General features: G+C 35.8%; 2 protein-coding genes across 2 annotated transcripts; both read right to left on the reverse strand.

The window, feature by feature from the left end:
* Positions 1 to 374: 374 nt before the first annotated feature.
* On the reverse strand, positions 375 to 10,948 carry helb (helicase (DNA) B). Its single transcript, XM_082168541.1, has 12 exons — positions 10,112 to 10,948; positions 8,791 to 9,144; positions 7,870 to 8,099; positions 6,711 to 7,757; positions 5,934 to 6,111; positions 5,682 to 5,823; positions 5,339 to 5,475; positions 4,019 to 4,103; positions 3,874 to 3,933; positions 3,552 to 3,771; positions 3,271 to 3,420; positions 375 to 3,183 (listed from the first exon to the last, which is right to left on the reverse strand). The coding sequence occupies exons 1-12, from the start codon at positions 10,323 to 10,325 to the stop codon at positions 2,500 to 2,502; spliced, it is 3,501 nt and encodes a 1,166-aa protein (XP_082024667.1). The 5' UTR covers positions 10,326 to 10,948; the 3' UTR covers positions 375 to 2,499.
* Positions 10,949 to 11,088: 140 nt separating this feature from the next.
* On the reverse strand, positions 11,089 to 21,899 carry irak3 (interleukin-1 receptor-associated kinase 3). Its single transcript, XM_082168546.1, has 13 exons — positions 21,602 to 21,899; positions 17,628 to 17,810; positions 17,038 to 17,084; positions 16,784 to 16,850; positions 16,439 to 16,590; positions 15,754 to 15,818; positions 15,558 to 15,669; positions 15,334 to 15,452; positions 15,046 to 15,244; positions 14,765 to 14,827; positions 12,414 to 12,581; positions 11,852 to 12,299; positions 11,089 to 11,750 (listed from the first exon to the last, which is right to left on the reverse strand). The coding sequence occupies exons 1-13, from the start codon at positions 21,714 to 21,716 to the stop codon at positions 11,623 to 11,625; spliced, it is 1,866 nt and encodes a 621-aa protein (XP_082024672.1). The 5' UTR covers positions 21,717 to 21,899; the 3' UTR covers positions 11,089 to 11,622.
* Positions 21,900 to 22,089: the final 190 nt, after the last annotated feature.

Consider the following 22,089-nt stretch of genomic DNA (forward strand, 5'->3'; position numbering starts at 1 on the left):
TAAAAAAAACTATATCAGGTCTTTACCGGTATATTAAAATAGAAATAATCGACTTATTTTGAACAAAAGTATAGGTTCTCTTTGACAAGAGAGTATCTAAGATTGTTTTATTCTTGACACCCCCCAGAAAAATGCACAAATAAGTGGAGTAAAACCCTGAATATTTTGATCAATAACACAAAAAGCACTCGATGTGCTGTTTTCATTAACTTTATGGTTTTTTTACATTTATCTACATACAATATATTAAAAGAGATGAAAGCTGCACATTAGATTTGAGAAACAAGATGACATTTAAGATGAGAAACATGAGTGCATGTTTAATATACATATATCAAACATGCAATTGAGCTTGAATAAACAAAAAAGGCTGCTAATGTTCAGCCTGATTTATTAGATGATGTGATGTTAGACAACCATCATACTGAGCTTTTGAAATAAACCATGCAGTCACATGCTTCAGGTTTAAAATAAAAGTGAAATTATGCCAAGAATTACAACATCCAGTCAAACCTCAAATGGATTTTGAATTGAGCCTGAATTGCGAAGTCTAGAGTCAAACAATTGCTTCAGCCCTAATAGATACAAACGCTGTGATTCATATTATATAAACGTGGACATTTAAAAAAAAAAAAACTGCTTAACATGTTTGTATCTTAACAAGTTTGCCAGGAAAGATAAAAACATAAAAGTGACTTTAAAATGATACGGTAATATACAAGGATGAGTTATGACTTTCATTGCAAATATGGTCTTCATAAAAACATTTTTGGGATAGATTTCAGTTTCAGATTTAAGCCTTCTTTTACTCAATTGTTATGATTTAAGAATTATACTTTTCAAAGGATGTCTAGCGGAAATTAGAGCTCACACATCTCTTGCACAGAACCATAATATATTACAAGATATTGTTGTTCTCAAGGGTGAAACTAGCAAATTATTCAAACTATTCATAATTATGTAAAAAGCTAATTCAGGTTTATCCAAATCCTCTGAAAAGCCAAATAACATGCACATTTGGACTGATTTAGTTCTTTCCGCTTTGGCATGTTGGGTCTGAGAATGACCCCTCTAAGGCTTTTCAATGTGAGGATGTGAATCGTCTCGGAAGAGCTGCCTGCCGTGGGTTTTGGAGCTGGGACTCGTAATGGACAGAAGATTCAGTCTTGAGCTGCACAACGGAGACTCTTCTGAAGTGGTTTTCTGAAGCAAGGAGATCACAGAATGTTAAGCACATTCAGCCTAAAACATTCAGTATACGATTTACATTTCCAATAATATCACTGTTGTCTATGGATGGAGTGCCAATTTAGCATATTTTGATACCCTCAATGAATTTATAATCATAAATATTAATATCTGACACATAAAAAAATAATAATTTGCACATCCAAGAAGACTTTACATTTACATTTACATTTAGTCATTTAGCAGACGCCCTTATCCAAAGCGACTTACAAATTAGGACTAAATTCAGCGAGTCATCATAAAGAGGCAAAAGCAACAACAACGCAGGAAGTGCTCAAAATACGAAGTTCAGGTATTATTCAGAGTAGCATAAGCCTGATAAGTGATGTTTCAAAGGGGAAGGAATTTTTTTTTTTTTTTTTTTTTTTTTTTTTTCTATAAGGTTAAGTGCTCACGGAAGAGATTGGTTTTCAGCTGTTTTTTGAATGTTGTCAGGGATTCTGCATTCCGGATGAGGGTGGGGAGAGCGTTCCACCAGCATGGAACTGTAAATGAGAATGTTCTGGAAAGTGATTTTGTGGCTTTCTGTGATGGAACCACGAGACGTCGCTTGTTGACCGATCGTAGGAGTCTGGTCGGGATGTAGACTCGTAGGAGTGAGTGAAAGTAGGAGGGAGCTGAGCCTGTGATAGTTCTGTAAGCAAGCGTCAGTGCCTTGAACTTGATGCGAGCAGCTAGAGGTAGCCAGTGCAGAGAGATGAACAGAGGAGTGACGTGGGCCCTCTTGGGCTCGTTGAAGACAAGACGAGCTGCAGCATTCTGGATCATCTGTAGGGGTTTGGTCGCACATGCTGGGAGTCCAGCCAGAAGGGCATTGCAGTAGTCAAGCCTAGAGATGACCAGGGCCTGGACGATAAGTTGTGTTGCATGCTCAGTTAGGAAAGGCCTGATCTTCCTGATGTTGTGCAGTGCAAAACTTTAATAATAAAACTTCAAAATAAAAGTTTTAGAAGTAGAGAGAGGAGAGGGGGAAGAGACTGTGAAGGGAAGGAGATGCAGATAAGACAATACTGAGGTGTGATCTACTCAGTGTGATTGTGTCTCGGATGAGGGTGCTAATTTTGCAAGACAGAGTTCAAATGTTAATTTCCAGAAAAGTATTTTGTTTTCTTAGAGAGAATCCCTCTCTGGGTCCAGACATCTTGACACCACCTTTGACACTTGGCATTTTTCATAATGCACCAATAAAGCTTTGAGCTCTGGTATGACATCTTAATGATCAAATATCCAGTAAAAATGTTTTGTGATCAATTACAAAATAGCACATTGTTTGTCAATCATTTCTAAACGTTCTAGTGTATGTGTTACCTTTGTTAGTTTAGTCGGCGTACTGCAGGTGTCCACAGGAATCAGCCGTTTAGAGCCCCTGCTGCTTTCATTTGGGGAAGAGCTGATCGTCTCTAACAACGTTGCATCTTCAACCTGATTGGATAATTCGGACACATGTTCATTCTGCACAATGCTTGGCTCATCATCCATAGGTGACCAAGAGTAGGTTTGACTGAATGCCATGTCATCTTGTAAAGAAATATTGGATGTTTGATGTTTTTCTCCATTTTCTTCCATGTAGAGGTGTCGAATACATGAAGGTTTTGTGCTGGAGAACGACTGGGGGAGGCTGGGGCAATGTGGAGCCACGGGTGTGGACTGTGAAGGCCCGAAACTGTGGTTCACAGGGGTCTCTACTTGACTCTGACTGCAGGCAGACTGAGTCAAAGAGTCTTCAGGACCTTGTTTGGCAACTGTTGTTTTGACGAACCAGCACAATCGTGTGTTACGTGGGGTGATCCATTTCTTGATGGCTCCTTCTATGTCACTCTCTGTACCCACCACATACACTCGCTTCTGACCGCGTGTCACTGCAGTGTATACATGCTGCCAGTTTTGAGCAATGCTGTCTCCAAGAACGTACACGATAGTTTCAGACTCTGAGCCCTGAAGTGAGAAAACAAATAAGCAATTTGCATGAAGCAGAGACAAATGCTGTGAACAGGGCCGTAGATGAACAAAGAGCATCAATACCTGAAAGGTGTGAATGGTTCTTGCCCAAGCATGCCGCAGTTTACACTCTCTCTGTAGTTCTCTGTAGTCACACTTCACCACGCGCCCATTTACATCATCTAGTGTCAGGTAGCGCCTCTTTTTTTTTCCTCCCTCAACAACCTCAACATCCTGGGATTGGTGTATAATTACAAGGACAAGTTAAACCAACTCAGGTTAAGCATTTTGAATTTAAAAGCATAAAAAGAATTTTGAGATTATCAATAAATGCATAAATAAATCGATAAATAAAACTCCAGTACATGTTCAATAAAGAAAATTTCCCCATTGCACAGGCGCTCTTTCTTCTCCTTCTCCTGTTCATCTTGTCTCTGTTTTCCACCATTATCATGGGAAGGTCTGGCATATTCATGTGAAGCTCCTACAGTCACATCTCTCCTCTTCTCGTGGTCTAAGACATAGCCATTCTTAGTGCAGCAAACTTTATCCTTTGTTTGAAAGTTGAATTTCTTTTTGGGAGTCCTGTAATTAATTACAATAAACATTAAAACAGAAACAAACTTCTAAAAAGGCAAAGTGGAATAAAATAAAGTGTCATGCTTATTTATTTGTAAGAAAACGTACTTTGTAGTATGCAGAGAATAATGCGTGCAGCAAAGCTCATTGATCAACTCGCAGTCTTTCCTGTGAACAATAAAAACAACAACTCAGCATTTTCTTAAAAAGATTGACATCTCAGCATAGAGTGACAAAGCTAAATCTGTCTTACCTCCTGAAAGCCACAAATTGTGACAATTTATCACTTTCCAGTCCAGGACCTTCCTTAAGTAAGAATTTAACAGCATCCTGGAGGTCTAAGCAGCACCAGAAATTAGTTGTTATTGCTCAATGTTAGATATATACCATTTTGCTTGACAGTTATTTGGTGCCTCAACAATGCATTTGATTTGTAATTAGGTTTTTATTCGTAATTTACCATATCGGTATTGGCCGATATATGTTAATTTTTAATGTTCTCATTATCGGCCCAATTTAATTTTTTTTACCAATATATATTGAAGCCGATAAATAATGGATTATTTCCTTCAGCTGAGACACTTCAGATGCATACTGTTCGCCATGATGGTTTTGAATTGTTTGGAACATGATTGAAATCAATTAAAAAAATAAATATATAGTCTGTCATATAGGCTACATAAAATTATAATAAGAACATCATTATAAGTGTGTGCTTGGGACATGGCTTTTAATAGTGAGACTTTTATTTTTGTAATCAGGCTCTCAAAAATTATATAAAAACTTGGATTTTGATTTATCGGCCAATATATCGGTTATCGGCTTTCACATATAAAGAATAATAGGCCAACATTTTCATATCGCTGTGCCAAAAAGTTGCACTAAGGTGCTTATGGGGGGAGTAAAACGTATTGAAGGTGGCTGTGTAGCCACCCGAAGTATCAAATGAGTCACAGACAACAGTAAAGTGTATTTTCAGGAAAACCTGCTGTACAATAGACACACAGGAGCCCACACAAATGCCCTGAGGACAATACAGTGATTAGTTTCCTTTTGACCAGTGTGTTTCTTTTGTTATTCAGATTGTCTGGGCCTTCAGGTTCACAGTTTTACTGCAAAGAATGTGCTTCTGCAGCACAGTGACAGAGAAAACACCTCACATAATTCTTCTCTTCCTGGATTCAAGCGTGCAGCCATCTTTAGAATATTGTCTTTGAACTTCCGTTTTTGCGGTCGCTCTGTATATCTCTATGGCATCGCTGTCGAGGAGTAATTAGCTGGTGAAGTGGATTTTCTTATTGTAAAGTTAACAAAAGTTATCATGAGGATTGTAATGTTTAAAGCAGGAGTCTTAACAAATATCAGTAAACCGGGAAGATTTTAAACGAACCGTTCATTCATAAATACGCAAGATCACTGTGAAAATACAGACTGGAGGACAAAAGACAACGAGCACAGCGCTGAAAAGGGGCGGGGCTACATAAAGTCTATACAAGTGTTGTGAAAAGAATAAAGTACATTTTTTAAAAGTAAATTACAATTTTTTCCACATATTTCATGACTGCTCACTTACCAAAAGAATAATTTTCCCCACTGATTTTGACAAATATAAACCTTTTGTCAGATGGCACTGTGGAGGGTCTCGCCATTTTTATGGTGGCATCAAACTCCAGAGGACTGTAAAGCTTTTGTTTACCCATCGCAGCGATGCTGAAATATTATGGAAATAAAAGCAGTATGATTAATCATCATAATGTCATTAGGATTGAGAAACACCATCAACATTTGTACAAATTACATATTTGTACATAAAAACATTTACACAGAGCCAACAAACCAATAAGGAACCAAGGAACTAAGTTCCATAATTTTCTAAAAACTCATCAAACATTACAGAGTACAAGCTATCTGCTCACAGTCCAGCGTTTCTGACGATGAGCTCAGACTCGGCACGATGGTTGGTCTTCATATCAATGGCCCACTGGACCTTCTTGAGGCCTTCAAACAGATCGTACAGTGTGTTTCCAGGCTCAATGCTGGGCAGCTGCCTCACATCTCCTGCAGACACAAAATAGTACTTAAGTACTTAAAACTGCAGAATATGTCGCTGATAAATACATTGCAAATACACCCTAAATGAGAAATTATTATGCATGCAATATGTCTACCCAAAATAATGAACTTCTGGAGGTCTGCATGTTTGGTAAGCATGCTGAGAACGGAGTGAAGGATCTGAACAGACACCAGACTCCCTTCATCGACCACCAGCACCCGCACCTTTGAGAACTTCCAATCCTGAGGATTTCCACTGGGATCTTTTTCTGTATTCATGAAACTCCATAAAACCTGAAGAAAGGGGGGTGGGGTTAACCATGTAAATATGTGTGTAATAAAAAAAAAAAAGGTAACAATAGCAACTGAGACACCTATATTCGCTAAAATCGAAATGAACAGTTTGGAAGACATATTGGAAAACAGAAACAATCAACACTGACAAAGCTTTAATTTAATGTGATTCATTTATTGTTAATCAAGTGTAATGTGAAGTATGTAATATTATGTAATGCTCTGTGAATTTATGTAAATGTAACTCTTGTTTAAGCCATGTAATGCTGTTATGAAATATTATAGTTATACAATGCTTAAGACATTACATTCTGAAATGTTATGTAATGTACAGTGAAGTTATGAAATGTTATGTGATGTCTAAGTCATGCAATGCTATGAAATATGTAAAGTTGTCATGTTTGCGTTTTTTTATGTTATGTAAAGTTGTAAAATTATGTTATGAAATGCTATGTAGTGTACAATTGTTGTTTAAGTTATGTAACATGTTATGAAAGGTTATGTAGTGTAAAGTTGTGTTTAAGTTATGTAACATTACATTGCATAACATTACATTATGAAATGTAGTATAATGTAAAGTTATGTTGTGTGAACTATACCTGGTGCATAGTATAAGCAGTGAAGCCGGTTCTCTTAGTAAGAAGTGAAGAAGCTCTCCCTGTAGGAGCAGTTAGAAGAACTTCCACAGGCTTTTCATCACTGTCACTCGCCTCACTTTTTTTTTTCTCCTCGTGTACGTCTGACAGCAGACCATTACCGGACCCCTGAGAGTCATTCTGAAAGACCTCACAGGCCTTCAGCACCTCTTCCCTGTCACTTGTCTGTTGCTCCATGGCCGCCTTAAACACCAGGCTGACCACTGTAGTCTTTCCACAACCTCCCTTCCCACTGATCACAGTTACTGGGTTGGCGCACATCATTTCTGCTGCTCGCACCTGATCGGGGTCCAACTCTATAGTAGACGGATCAATATCCATGTAGGTGGAGTCATCTGAGTCGTCGGAGTCTGAAGTGTGACTTTCCTCTTTAATAGTGAGCTTTGTAATTTCAGGTGAATCACAACGTGTTGCCGTTCCTCCATTGTGGACCATGCTTGAAGTATCAGGCTGGGCAAAATCAAGAAGCATCTGCTCACACCCGGCCCCCTGAACTATGTCATTTTGGGCTGCTGAAATTGATATTTTTGCATTAGCCTTAGATTTCCTCAAATTAGCCAGACTGCGTTTTTCACAAGCCTTTGCTCTTAATCGATCCAGCTGCGCTTTGCGAAGAACCTTCCTCACATCCAAGTGGATCTTCCAGGGTTCTCCCTCAACCAAGCTCCTCAAGCATTCGGCAATGCCTGTCTCATAGCCGAAGAGGTTCCTAAGTGCCACCTTTTCGACCTCCCTAATCAGCACCCCCTGTTTCTCAAGAAAATGCAAAGCATTCCAGGCACCCTCATCTCCGGTCTCAGGCAATATCTTATCCAGCAACATCTCCCGGTCGGCATACGTGCTGCCAGTGGCTCTGCAGTGTCTTTTCAGTTCCGCATACATGAGCAAGGAGTCACGCTGGAGCACCGGGATACTAGAAAATAAATTACAGTCTTTGAAGGCCTCCACTTTTGCTTCACACCGGATCAGATGCAATTCTTTAATCATAATCTGTTGAATAAAAGTGGGAAAATATTCATTAAAGGATTTCAAATAGTGAAGGAAATAATGTGAGCTTTAGATTTAGAAACCAAACAACAAGTGTCCTGGGAAGTAATCTTACATGGTTGAAGCCCAACTTCCACACATCAGTCTTAATGAGCTCCTCGAGTTTGGCCAATACATTTGTATTGTTCTGCTCTTGTGCAGTAGGATCATCTTTTTCGGAAGTTCCCGGCAAGCGTTTCATTCTTCCTTTGCTGATTATCTGCATAAACTGACCCGGCAGCAGTGTTGGCAAGTATTTCATGATTCCAGGGTACAAGCTGGCGACTCTCACGTGTGTCCAAGCGACTGTGTTTAAAGACAATTAACAAGAACAAGGTTTGTGATTATGATTTCGGTATCATTATTTTAATCACTTTCTTCATAATTATTATACGTGCAAAACGTATTTTTTAGATGTAGATTAGGTTAAGGCTTAGGAAATTACCAGCATTTGTGACGTTTTCTTTAGCTATGTTTCCATCCACCAATTTTATGCGAATTTTGGGATATTGCATTAAAAATATCTGGATGGAAGTGCCAAGATGCGCATAAATTCTAAAAATGTGAGTGAGAAACGTATGCACTCAATTGAGGCCGATACATTATTAATACGAAAAGAAGACAATCGCATAAACTATGAAGGAAACACATTTACCGAATACACTTTACACTAACAAAGAAAAGTAATCATATGCTTCCCAAATTGCAGAAACTTCCATTTTGATTACAGATATTTGCGCCAATTTCCCAGAAAGTGAAGATTCTTTTATCTTGGGATGGAAATGCTGCATTATTCGCATTCTAATTCTAATTCTGAACATAAATTAAATTTGCCACTTTGGGTGGAAACATAGCTTGTGTCTTTGTTTTACAATAAAACATTTTTCAAAATGTTGCTAAATATAATATTTGACCAAAAATCACTTCAAAAGCAACTCCGATATTGTTTTATGTGTTATGCATATTATACAGTTAGACATGGTATACATTTTCCAACCTGAGCAATTGATATGTGCCTTGAGCTGTTCAGCCACAGCTTCATTCTCAGGCGATGAATCTTCAAACTCCTGCAGGACGTCCAGCACATTGACAAGCTCCACATGTCTGTCATTGGGCAACCACTGCATGAACATGTTAACAAAGTCAGGTTCTGCTCTACATGCTGTAAGGAAAAGAGACACAAGTGACCGTCCCTCTGATCTCAGATTGGTGCGGAGGCTGTAGGAGGGATAGCCTTTGACGAAAGCTTTGCGTTGGCCATGGCGAACTTTGCACGTTACTTCCCACCAGGGATCACAGAGGAGAAAACGGCCCTCAACCCGGTACGTCTTTTTACCGGCCATGAATGACACTGCAAAAGAAAATAAGACATGTATGAAACATTAATAGTTCGGTCCATAAATAAAAGGATATGTCTATAAACAAAAATTCCACAAGAAAGTTAACTGTAAAAATAAGCTTTATGTCTCCTGTAGGAGTGAGAAACAATGGCTAGTTGATTTTAATTGAAACAGTGTAAACTGTAAAAATGGTTTGACATAGTGTGAACTGTACTAAACATGATTGTTTTTACTAACAACAATGTAATCTATAAATATGATTATTTTTCCGTGTTAGTGTAAAGTGTAAACAGGTTATTTAGTAACTATTTAAACTGTAAACAGGCTTACTTCAAAAGTATTCATTTTACTTGTAACAGTAAATTGTAAACAGGCTTTCTTTGTAACTTCTGACAATGAAGATAATGAAATATCGCTTCATATGGGTAAGTGATGTTCAAAATTCATGATTTTGACCATTTTAGAAAATAAATTACAATTTTAGAAAACATTATGCTTGAAGTTGGAAAAATGTCCAACAAAAATAAATAAAAAATAAATAAAAATCATATATTATTATAAATGGCCTATTACTTGACACGTCACATAAATATAAAAAACACTTTCGATATGTAGTAGAAAAAAAAGGAAGTTTTAATTTAGGCCTATTCAAATGTTGTGTTTTAATTTCACTTTTCAGTGACCCTACGTAAAACGTAAACAATCAATGGATACTTTGTTTCATACCACAGTGCAAAATACAAACATGACCGCTTTCTTACTTGCAAACTTGTGAAATGAAAAAATGGTTACTTGTACCAATGTGAACTGAAAACATGTTTTTAGGTTTACTGAACAAAACTATGTTTACTTGTTGAGTGTGTCTGATGTGAGTCTGCTGTTATTGCATACAAATTAAGATCTGTTAACTTTGTGTTCATAAAACCAAAAGATAACCAAAGGATAAAACATGTTTGGTAAAATATAATGTTGTTTTACCTTCTTTTGACGCTGGCACGGAAGATTTAAATACGTTTGCCCCAGATGAGACAGAGTCCATCTCTCTCATGTCAAGAAATTCAGGCTGTATTTCTTCCTCTTCTTCGTCTTCACTTCCTGAAACATCATCTTGGTTTAACTGGACAACCTTACCTTCTGGTAAAATGTAACCAATTATGGTTTTTAATCCGGCGGAGGGACTTTGCAGCGCCATGTTTACTCATGCAGTCCGTTTGAAGATGTGTCAACAGTTCGCGAGCGCGGTTCAATTTTGGACTTGTGAGTCATGACTGTAAACATGATCAACAACAGCCAATCACACGCAACACCAAAATAAAAGTCCGTTCAGTTTATGTGCTGCTTCCTGTCAATGGATTCACTAGTAAAGGGAACTGTCACATCTAATTAGATATCATACTACTGTACATCATTTATTGTAAAATATTAACCTTAATTAATATGAACCTAAATTAAATAAAAATAAAAGTATTCTATATTGTATATGATGTTAGAAATGTTTTCCATGCTTAAAATAATAATAAAAAAAACAGAAAATGCCATCAAAAAATAAGATTTTCTACAGTCAAAATGTAGTATGTAGGGTTTAAGGGTCTAAAAAGAGCTGTTGGTGTATTTTATGTGTATTCATCTTAAATAAATGATTAGATATACATTTAAATTAATATGACCACAGTACATACAAACGTGACCGTGGTCACATTTGCAGGATCCACAAGAACTTGGAACGGAAAACATAGCGCTATTTTAAATAAATAACTGATTCACATTATAAAATGAACACAAATATTAATAACAATACAAAATAAAATGTACACATCAACGTATTACTATTTAAATCACATGAAAATAAATTTTAATTTCGCAGTTGTTATCGATGATTATATTAATCTTTATACTGCAACAGGCAATCAGATAATCCCAAAATAAAAGTCTCGGTGAAATGATTAGACAGGTAATGCTTTCGTTCTCTTTATTATGACAAAAAACGGTAGATTAATTGCATGCGTCAAAAACTTAAACTACAGAGAGCTTTGCATAGGGATTTCTAGACACTATCGGGAAGTGTTTTTTACATGCAATGATTTCATCTTTAGTCATTAGAATAATTGGTTTAACAAACAGTCAACTATTATAAATGACCTCCACTCCCTAAAATGACAGTAGTTGCAAGCATCTGCATAAAAATATATTAGTTATAATATACAACATACTGTACACATAACATACTCACTTTTAATCTTCTTTTTTATGTTAAAACACAGTTTGAGGATATGTTATAAAGTTTAGGCTATCTCTAAACTCCTTTCATTTTAAGTAGATAAATATAAAATTAAATATAAAATTATTGTTAAAACATATTCAAATATTTTTAAATACAGCTCAAAAAAAATAATATATATATATATTTTTAACAAAATGTGCACCAACACTCCCCACTGCTGATTAGACTCCCAGAGTAAATTTTTTATAGAGATATCCGACCGGGTGAATCACTCTGACTTAAGTGATAGAAGTTCATCTGTATTTATAAGCCCCTGGTTGTACAGGTGAATTTTATTCTTCATTTTCTCTTTCGCTGGATTCCTGATGTCATCCTGGGACTGCAAGGCATCATCATCTGAAACAGAAAAATGTTGGATATTGTTTCTGGACATAGATTAAGTCAATGAAACCTAATACTTCCAGACAGATGTCCATGTGTATTCTTTCTTGACTTACCTAGAGTGACATAAAAAACCGACCGACTGAAGCCATTAGCGCAGCAGTCCTCACACCCCTGCACTTCGGCTCCAGTGGTACAACTGCACTCCACAGGCAAACTCCCATATAAGTCCAGATGAGGTCCAGAGTCGGCCTGCACATTTTGTGATGCTGAAACCACTTTGTCATTTTCCTGGAGAGATTCCCTGGGGGAATGCGACAAGTCGGGATCTCCCACACTCAGGAAAGTGACTTCAGACTGGCTGCACTCGCAGGGTTCTCCCAGTTTGGGAACTCTGGCTTCCAGCGGTGAGCTGCACATTTCATCATCTTCAATAGGGAGGCTTAGACCCTGACTGTGGCCATTGTACGGCCACTGAAGGAAGCTCGTATCGTCTAGGGTGTGTGGTTGGTCCTCAGTGGGGGGTTCAGGCATGGGAAGAAGTTGGCTTAGTTTCTGAAGCACCTGAAGACGAATAAAATGTTATATATATATATATATATATATATATATATATATATATATATATATATATATATGTGTGTGTATATGTTTAAGTAAATGAGGCCATTTACTAACCATTTCCATGGTCGGCCTGACTCTCATTCTGCTTCCTGTGCACTCTAGTCCGATTCGGAGCAGACTAAGTGCCACCGCAGGAGGCCAGTGCTCAACTTTGGGATCTAAAAACCGCAGACAGGCATCAACAGAGCCTTTTTCCTCAAACTCTGAATGCAGTACGTCTCTCTAAAGAAATGCAATGGCATAAGTCAGCGAAGGGCACAGTTATGCTGTCATTAATTCTATTAATGTAAAATATGAATTATACAAATGGATTAATATCATGAGGAATCCACATTTTCTTCGATTTAAACCTTTAAAGCATGCTATAAACAAAACTCAATTTCATAAAGTATTGATCAATAAAGGGATAATTCACCCAAAAATGAAAATTGTCATCATTTACTCTCCGTCAAGTTGTTCCAAATCTGTATATATTTCTTTCTTTTGCTGAACACAAAAAAACATATTTTGAAGAATGTTGAGGGTGAGTTAAAATGATGACAGATTTTTTAGTTTGGGTGAATTATCCCTTTCAATATAATTAAATAAAAATGTTATACTGTCTCACAGTAATATTGTCAACTATTCAAAATAATGTTTTTCATTTTTGTCCTTTAGAAATCATTCTAATATGCTGATTTGGTGCTCAAGATTTAGAAAACAGCTGTGCAGCTTAATATTTTTGTGGAAAGTGTCATACATTCTTTTCAGGATACTTTGATAAATGAAACAGAATTAATTTTAAATATCATTTTTTGTTATAATGTAAATATGTAATTTGTCACTTTTGATCAATTTAAAGCTTATTTGATTAATAAAACTATTATAAAAGTATTAAAGGTCCCGTTCTTCGTGATCCCATGTTTCAAATTTTAGTTAGTGTGTAATGTTGTTGTTAGAGTATAAATAATATCTGTCAAATTATAAAGCTCAAAGTTCAATGCCAAGCGAGATATTTTATTTAACAGAAGTCGCCTACATCGAACGGCCCGTTTGGACTACATCCCTCTACTTCCTTTTTTAATGACGTCACTAGAACAGTTTTTTGACTCCGCCCACAGGAAAGCTCCCTCAACTCTACCGAAATTCGTTTATGTACTTGCGCACTTCTTATAACTTACTGTGTTTACTCAGCTCTTACGGTGATTTTCTGAAGTAAAACTGACGCTTCATCTTTTGTGTGATGTACAATAAACTTTATTAAACTCATCAGTATATGTTTGATCATCATTCGGACCTGGTCCGAAACAGCAGACTTGTAGGCTATTAATAAATAACGGATACATACAAGCAGATGACAAATACGTTATAATAACCATAATTAAACTACTAAACTATACCTGTTCCATCTCTATACAGCACTTTGACTCTGTAGGCATTATTGTCCGACTCGAAATGAACACCGTTACTGAGAGTTTCTGATATTATCATCATTCCGTGAGATGAAATTGTGGAAGCTCCGCCCCCTGTGTCGTCCAGCAGCAGCTTATTTGCATTTAAAGGGCACACACTAAAACAGCGCGTTTCTCTGAGCCCCAAAAAATGACAATTTAAACATGCTGTAAAAAATGATCTGTTGGGTATTTTGAGCTGAAACTTCACATACACACTCTGGGGACATCAGAGACTTATTTTACATCTTGTGAAAAGGGGCATAATACGGGACCTTTAAAGAAGTGGAATAATGCCCCTTTTTACAATATGTAAAATAAGTCTCTGTTGTCCCCAGAGTGTCAAAAGAGTGTCAAAATACCCCACAGATAATTTTTTTCTTATTAAAGTTGTCCCTTTTTGAAGGTCAGTAAAAACGCGTCATTTCGTGTGTGTCCCTTTAAATGCAAATGAGCTGCTACTCCCGGGAACAGAGGGTGGAGCTTCAACTGCTTGCGTGTGTGTGTGTGTGTGTGTGTGTGTGTGTGTGTGTGTGTGTGTGTGTGTGTGTGTGTGTGTGTGTGTGTGTGTTAGCAGCTCTGATTACCTTACGCAGACAAGCACTAAAATGTTAGAAACTGTTCTGCATTTTTTGTTTAAACTGAGTCGGACAATGATGGAGAGAATCAAGAAGAAGTGACAACATGTAGAATGCAACAGGACATTTCTGAATGGTTAGTTGATAGCTTAGTGTCTTTATAGTTAAATATCTTCATGTCTTTGATTAGCATTTTCTGTCATGATATTCTATAAAATTGCTCGTGTGGGAACTGTTGTAAGTGACATGCTATTGCATTTGTGTTACGTACTGTATTGCATTTGAAAAGACGGATGCAACAGCTTGAGCAGACTCACAAATGTATACACAAATGTGTATATATATCTATATAATTTTCCCATCATTTTATAATTTTTTTTCTGAAATGGATTCTTACCAGAAACCGGTTCTTTGCTGTCTCCTGTTTCACCTTCTGTCCTGTACATGTCTCTAATATGGCCTACAAGCATAGAAACATTTAAGAAAAAAGAAAAGAAAAAAAGAGCTGATTTATGTTTGGTCATGACTGGCAAGTAATAAATGAGAAGGACATATTAATGAACAGTATTCTGCAGCTGGAGCCGAATTTTTACCATTCAAATTCTGACGTAAATCTTTATTTATACAAATCGTACCTGGCTCTGGAATATCATTTTTGAAAAAGGATGCTGAACTCACCATGCCAAGACTGTAAACGTCAAGTTTGACGGACAGCTTGCCATCACGGATATACTCCTCTGGGAGATAGCCAAGGTTGCTATGGGAGCCGGTATCCATGACGATGGTGAAGCTCTGGTTGACAGAGTGGGGTCTCAGATGAGCTAATCCAAAATCTGATAATTTGGGCTGCAGGTTCTCATCCAAGAGTATGTTTGAGCTGTGAACCGAACACAAAAACAAGCTCATTTCAATGCATCACCTTTACTGGGCACTTCCAAATGTGTAGCTATGGCTTCAAAGTGACACCTCGTAATGTTTCCACAAATAACCATGCACGGTTGTGCAGTGTGTAGATGGTGGACTGCCTTTGCGGTGCCTTTTATGATGTTCAGTCTTTCCTGCCATGATAGAGGCCTGTCAACTTCCTGTAACAAAGGCAAGAGTAGAGCCTATGAAAACTTATTTTTATATTACTATGATGTAATCTGCTATTACTATAGCATGTTACAGTTTGCTGGCAGATGATTTACCTCATGAAGCCTGTGGAACAATGATCCGTTACGAAGGTACGGATAAACTAAACAGAAGCGATCCGCCTCTGAAAAGCTGCCCCATAACTCCAAGATATTAGGATGCTGATACCTAAGCAGACAAAAATGAGAACAACTGACAACATGATAAAAACACCATATGAATATGATCGAGCAGATTGTAGACTGAACCTACAGTTGTAGAACTTCGATCTCTTTGGTGAATTTTTCCCACAACGCCTTCCAATTAGCTTTATTTTCCTGTTAATATAATAAAGAATTTGATTAGAGTTTTTTAAAAACTGTAATGGCATTATATCTGTATGTAAAGTCAGACATTAATAGGATAGGACCTGTTTGAGAAAGATCGGTTTCCCCATCTTCCACAGTAAAATAATTTCCATCAGTTAATTCAGTAAATAATTAGTACATTACATATTTATATTGTTATTATTATTATTATGTTCTTATATTGTTTACTATTTTATTAATGTTATGTATTTCAAGTATTTTATTATTAATTTAATATAGAACAACTGCCAGAAAAGAACATAGTAATGTAATGGCAAATAAATGTGCAAATACAGGTAAACAAAATAAAAATGGGTCTGTTAAGATGTAGATAAGATGTAAAAAGATGTTTTGAGACACATTTTAAGATATTTATGAAAGTTTGTTTACACCACGAAAGAAAAAATTGATAAGGGAATTGTCGACTTTTTGTCTGACAATTTTGACCTTATTTCTCACAATCGCAATTCTAAGAAAAAATTATTTTCTAGCATCTCAGACATTATAACTCACAATTGCAAGTTTATATATATATACAACAATTATTCCATGGTGGAAACAAACGTCCATAGATTTGAATAGGTTAGGACCTGTTTGAAAACTTTCACAGCAAAAGATCTGTTTCCCCATCTCCCACTGTAGACCTCGGCGAACACGCTTTCTCCTATTTTTAGGTCCTGGTGGAAATGTCTCGTTCCCACTATGACGTCTGAATATGTGATGCAATACTTGTGTTTTTCACCTATAAGATGGACAAATAAGGTTTCATCTCATATCCTCATGAAACCGCTCAAAACAGAAATGAAACTTTTTACGTAATATCTAGAATGACATATATAGTTAGTTCTTGTATTACCGCTACATGTACAACAATACTAACTAAAGCAAAGACAACAGTCAAATACAAATGTGCTTGTACTTTGAAGGCAAATTACCTTCAACAGAAATAGACTCTGGATGAAGAGCTGCAGTTTGACAGAATTTCTCAGTATTTTGCAGATGCTGATTGAAAAAATTAAATAAAAAATTATATACAGATAGGGTGAATGTAAAAACATATATAGAGAGTTTGCGAGTATTCAGGCTTTTGCTTTCTAAGAATCCTAAACCACAAAAAAGCCAAGCATCTGACCATAATCTTTAAAATCTGCAGAAATAACAGCATCAAACAGAAAAAAAACCCCATTACCATAGCAAAGAGAGGGGGCGAGGATGACTTCAGCACACATGAAAAGTCTAGAAAAGAATCAAATAAGTTCGGTTACTGTTTGTTATACTGTGGCAGTTTCGTTATAGCAGTTTCATTACGTTGTCTTTCCAGTGGTGTGTGGGCTTGTGGGCGATACGATTTGTTAGAACTGTGGGTTACGTGCACAGCTGGTTTTTTAAATCGCATGCTTTGTTTTTGCATCCAGTTCACAACATATTTAGGCTTGTCAAGTTCCTCTTTAAAGTACAACATACATTACAAATCTAAAGTAACACTAGCTGATATAGAAAGCTTCTGTGACTAATAAGAGGAAGTTGGAGAGACAGTAAAATGTAAACAACCCTTATAAGAATTTCCACTACAGTTATTGCTAATACTAAAATAATATTATTAATAATAATAATAATATAACATCTCCTTTAAAGCTTTCAGACTCATTATTTTTTCATTTTTTTCTGCTTTAAGTTTTATATTTATTGTGTACAATTACTGTAGCAACCATTTTTGCATAAAGTACAGTTACATAAAGGGAACATCACAACCAGAATTAGCTACGATGAGGATGTTACCTTGTGACTGAAAAAGACTGGTGGCTCGAGCATGACCCATCTCATCCAGAACCTTCAGCAGATCCCCCACTCTTTTATTCTGCTGGGCCCACGACCACATGAGCTCTTGTGTTGGACTTTTCCCAGCAGCCACGTACATTTCAGTACACCTCACCTCCAGCTGACTGGGAAGGATGCGGGCAGCTGGAAGGAATCAGACTGGGATGAATGTCACAAAAATGTTCCCACAAGATCCAATGCCGCTGATTTGAAGACCCTCTCTGTTGGAAAATCCAGCCTAAGTTGCCTGATAGTTGTTCAAGCTGATCATTAGTTTGTTGACCAATGTTCTGAAAACCAACTTGACCACCGTTTGTGGGGACAAGTTATAAAGTAGAAGCTGGATTGTTGATGGTAGATCTTCTTGGACCAGTTAGTGACCGTATTGTACCAGTTCTGTACATATTGTAAAGGTTCTTTCTTTATTGGCATCTTTTGTTATTAGAGCCTTTAACATCCATGAAACCTTTCCATTACAGAAAAGAGTTCTTTATAGTGGAAAATTGTTCTTAAAATGTTATTCACACTTCTAAAAAAAATAACTGAAAGGTACTTTGAGCAACCAAAAATGGATCTACTATGGCATCACTATGGCAAGCCGTTTTAACATTTAATCCTTAAAACCTACTAGTATCTATTTTCATGCTACTAGTACTTATTTTTTAGATATTAGTATCAATTCCATTAAGTACTAGTAGCCTACTTATTCATTAGCTACTAGTGCTTATTCTTTAGGTACTAGTGCCTATTCTTTAGATACTAGTACCTTCTTAATAGATAATAGTCGTAATTCATTAAATACTAGTTCATATTTTTTTAGATACTGGTACTCATTCATTTGATACTAGTACCTATTTAATAGACACCAGTACTTATTCATTGGTTACTAGTACTTATTAATTAGTTACTAGTACTTATTATTAGATACTATTACTTATTTCAATAGTGACTAGTTACTATTCTTTTGTTACTAGTAACACATTTAACATTTTTGTCATTGACTTCTATGGGGATCTGTCATTCAGATATCAACTATTCAGTTCTGACTAGTATTCCAATTGTGACTAGTACGTATATATTAGATACTAGTAGTTATTCATTAGATACTAGTACTTATTTAATAAATACTAGTACTAAGTCATTAAATACTAGTACCTATTAAATAGATACTAGTACTTATTAATTAGATACCAGTACTTATCAATAGATACTAGTACCTATTTATTAGATACTAGTTTTTATTCCAAATGTTACTAGTAAGATTTTTTATTTTACTAGTAAGATTTTTAATTGAACTCTACAGTGGCCGTTCTGACTAGTCCTACATAATACGAGTAAAAAAGCAGTTGTGACTAGTAAAATAAGAATAGTTACTAGTAACAATTACAAAATACTAGTGTCTAATAAAAAGGTACCAGTACCTAATGAATAACTACAAGCCTCTATTAAATAGGTACTAGTATCTAATGAAAAATAATAGCATTTAATAAATAAGTACTAGTATCTAATGAATACTTCCTAGTTACATTTAAAAACATACTAGTCAAAATTGGAAAAATTACTAGTCATAAATTAATAGATGATATCAACACAGAATAGCTACTAGTATCTATTTATTTGCAAATATCTTCAACCTCATAAGGAACTATAATAAGAGATATCTTCTTTCAAACAGATCATTACATGAGTATACTCTCAACCATCCAATCAGAGTTATGGTAATGCAGGCTAAACTAAGGCTATAGAAGATTGATTTTTCATAAGTAACTGGCTTTGTTGGTTTATCTAGTTAATTGGTTAGCATGAACGCAAGGACAGATAACATGACATTTATTGTTTTGAATGTACAGTAGGCTATAATAAAGACTTAACTGCCAATAATAAAATCCAAACAACAGTTAAAGGTACAATATGTAGTTTTTTTGCTTTAAAAATAGCAAAAATCACTAAATCTATGTTATATATATTTTTTTTGTAGTGTACTTACATTATCCCGACTGTTTCCAACAACTTTCAAACCAGGAGAAATTTGTAATGTAATTCGAAGACATGGACCGTTTCTTTATTTCCGTTTTGTCGCCGTCAATGGCGTCATATCCGCGTTCTCCCTGGTTTCCGCTCGTACTGCCATAGTAACCAGAGCCCTCTGATAGTAACCAAGGCGACAGACGTAGACAACTGTGTAGTTCGTAATGTCTATCTGCACGCTGTTGTTGTTTCGTTCAAACATTATGGACCATGGCAAGCAGACTTTGGATAAAAAAGGAGAACTAAAACGAGAATCAATATCAGCGCGGTGTTTTCGAGATGCCGAGAGCTCCCATAGACAGTATATAAACGAGAGCTCCACGTCCGAGACTTCGACAACTCCTACATGTACTTTATTAAACAGGTGAGCACATTTACATCAAACTAATCAATGTTATATAGTTCAACAATGATAAAATGTTAGAATATGAATCTGATCTGTAGCAGTATGATATTCTAATGTTGATCTAGCTTGCTGCTAGTCTCATACAGACAAACTAACACATAGAATAACATAAATTTCAACACATTCAAATGCAGTTTAGTGTGATAGTGTAATGTTAGACCAAGTGAAACAGTGCTGCGTTACCTCACAAGTTTAATTTGTCTAATAAACTGACCTGCGTGTAGTTCGGTAGAATGAAATGTCCATATTCCTTTTATATCCGCGGGACTCGCGTCACGTGTGAAGCTGATATCTGTCTCTTAGCAATCCCGACCTGGTTCATATCACAGTCATGATAAAGACATCGATGTATTTACTCATCCATAAACATTATTAGATCGGTCGGCTTGACGTTGACGACAAGATCCATAATTCTTAGCAAATGTTGCGTCATCAAACTACGCCTTTGTTATTGTAAGAGGTTAGCGACCCCTACCGGCGAAAAAAATTACATATTGTACGTTTAAGTAGATCCAAAAACAGATTCATACCCACCAGCCAAACAACCACAATACCCAGAGATTGAAACTTTTGGAGAGCATTCATAATTCCTTAATCAAAAATTCTGAATATTAATCTTTAATATTAAATAATACGTATTAAATTTAAAAATGAATCTAATATGTTATTAATCAAACAGAGAAGTCATGTTAAAATAAGAGTATATGCACTATATTACATATGCTTATTCATTATATATTTTTTACTCTAATACCATTAAAAAGGTAGGCTATATCGTTATTATAAAAACTGCCCTGTTCAATTCAATGCATTTCCTGTGTCATCTCTCTTTGATATGTTGTTGGTTAATTAATATTCAACATATTATTTGCATACTGATTATTTAAATAGTACTAGTATCTATTAAGGTAAGGATATCTGTTACTATTAACAAAAAAATAAGCACTAGTTATATTTTTTTCTTAACAAGTTGGGTATAATTAAATACTAGACACTATTGGAATAAGTACTAGTATCTAATAAATAAGGACTAGTAGCTAATAAATAAGTAGCCTACTAGTATCTTTAAAAAGGCACTAGTATCTAAATAATAAGCACTAGTATCTAAAGAATAGGCACTAGTACCTAAAGAATAAGCACTAGTAGCTAATGAATAAGTACTAGTAATAAATGGAATATATACCAGTATCTAAAAAATAAGTACTAGTAGCATGAAAATAGATACTAGTAGGTTTTAAGGATTAAATGTTACAACGGCTTGCCATACATCGCTGCGAAAACCCCATTTTAGAACATATATTTTTTAGACTGTACATTGTGTGGAGAAAAAGAAGCTTGAACAGAATATTTGAACAGTATATTCCAGCGGCTATAATTTAACATCAACAAATTCCTAAAGAAGATAAATATAGGGAAATTGCTGAGATGATTGTTTGCTTAACTTCATACTAACAGGTAACGGTAGTGTGTTCCATTGTTATGGTAAAGTGCGTAGTTTTACCTAAAGCTCTCCACCCCAGACCGTCCACCCCGCTGTCCATCAGTCTACAGAAAGTCCTCATGAGCACCGGCGGGACGTCGAAGAGTAACGTCGAAGGGTTTATTTTACCTGACATCTTTCTCTAGTCGATACTATACACAGGTGTGTGAAGTTTGTTTAGATGTTTCATGTCTCTCGGACTGGTGACTCTACACTGCTCTCTTGTGTTGATATCTCTTGCTACAAACTGGAAATTCCCAAACCCCACCTACTTCCTCTAAATAATTTCACAAATGCTCATAATATTTGCTCGTAGCTAAGAGAAAGGAGAATCAAACAAAACAAAACAAAATAATTTCCAGCAATTAATTTAGTAAATAATTAGTAGCCTACATAAGCCTATATATATATATATATATATATATATATATATATATATATATATATATATATATATATATATATATATATATATATATATATATATATATATATATATATATATATAA

The sequence above is a fragment of the Leuciscus leuciscus genome (genome assembly GCF_965113295.1).
Source record: "Leuciscus leuciscus genome assembly, chromosome: 4".
In the NCBI taxonomy this organism is placed as follows: domain Eukaryota; kingdom Metazoa; phylum Chordata; class Actinopteri; order Cypriniformes; family Leuciscidae; genus Leuciscus; species Leuciscus leuciscus.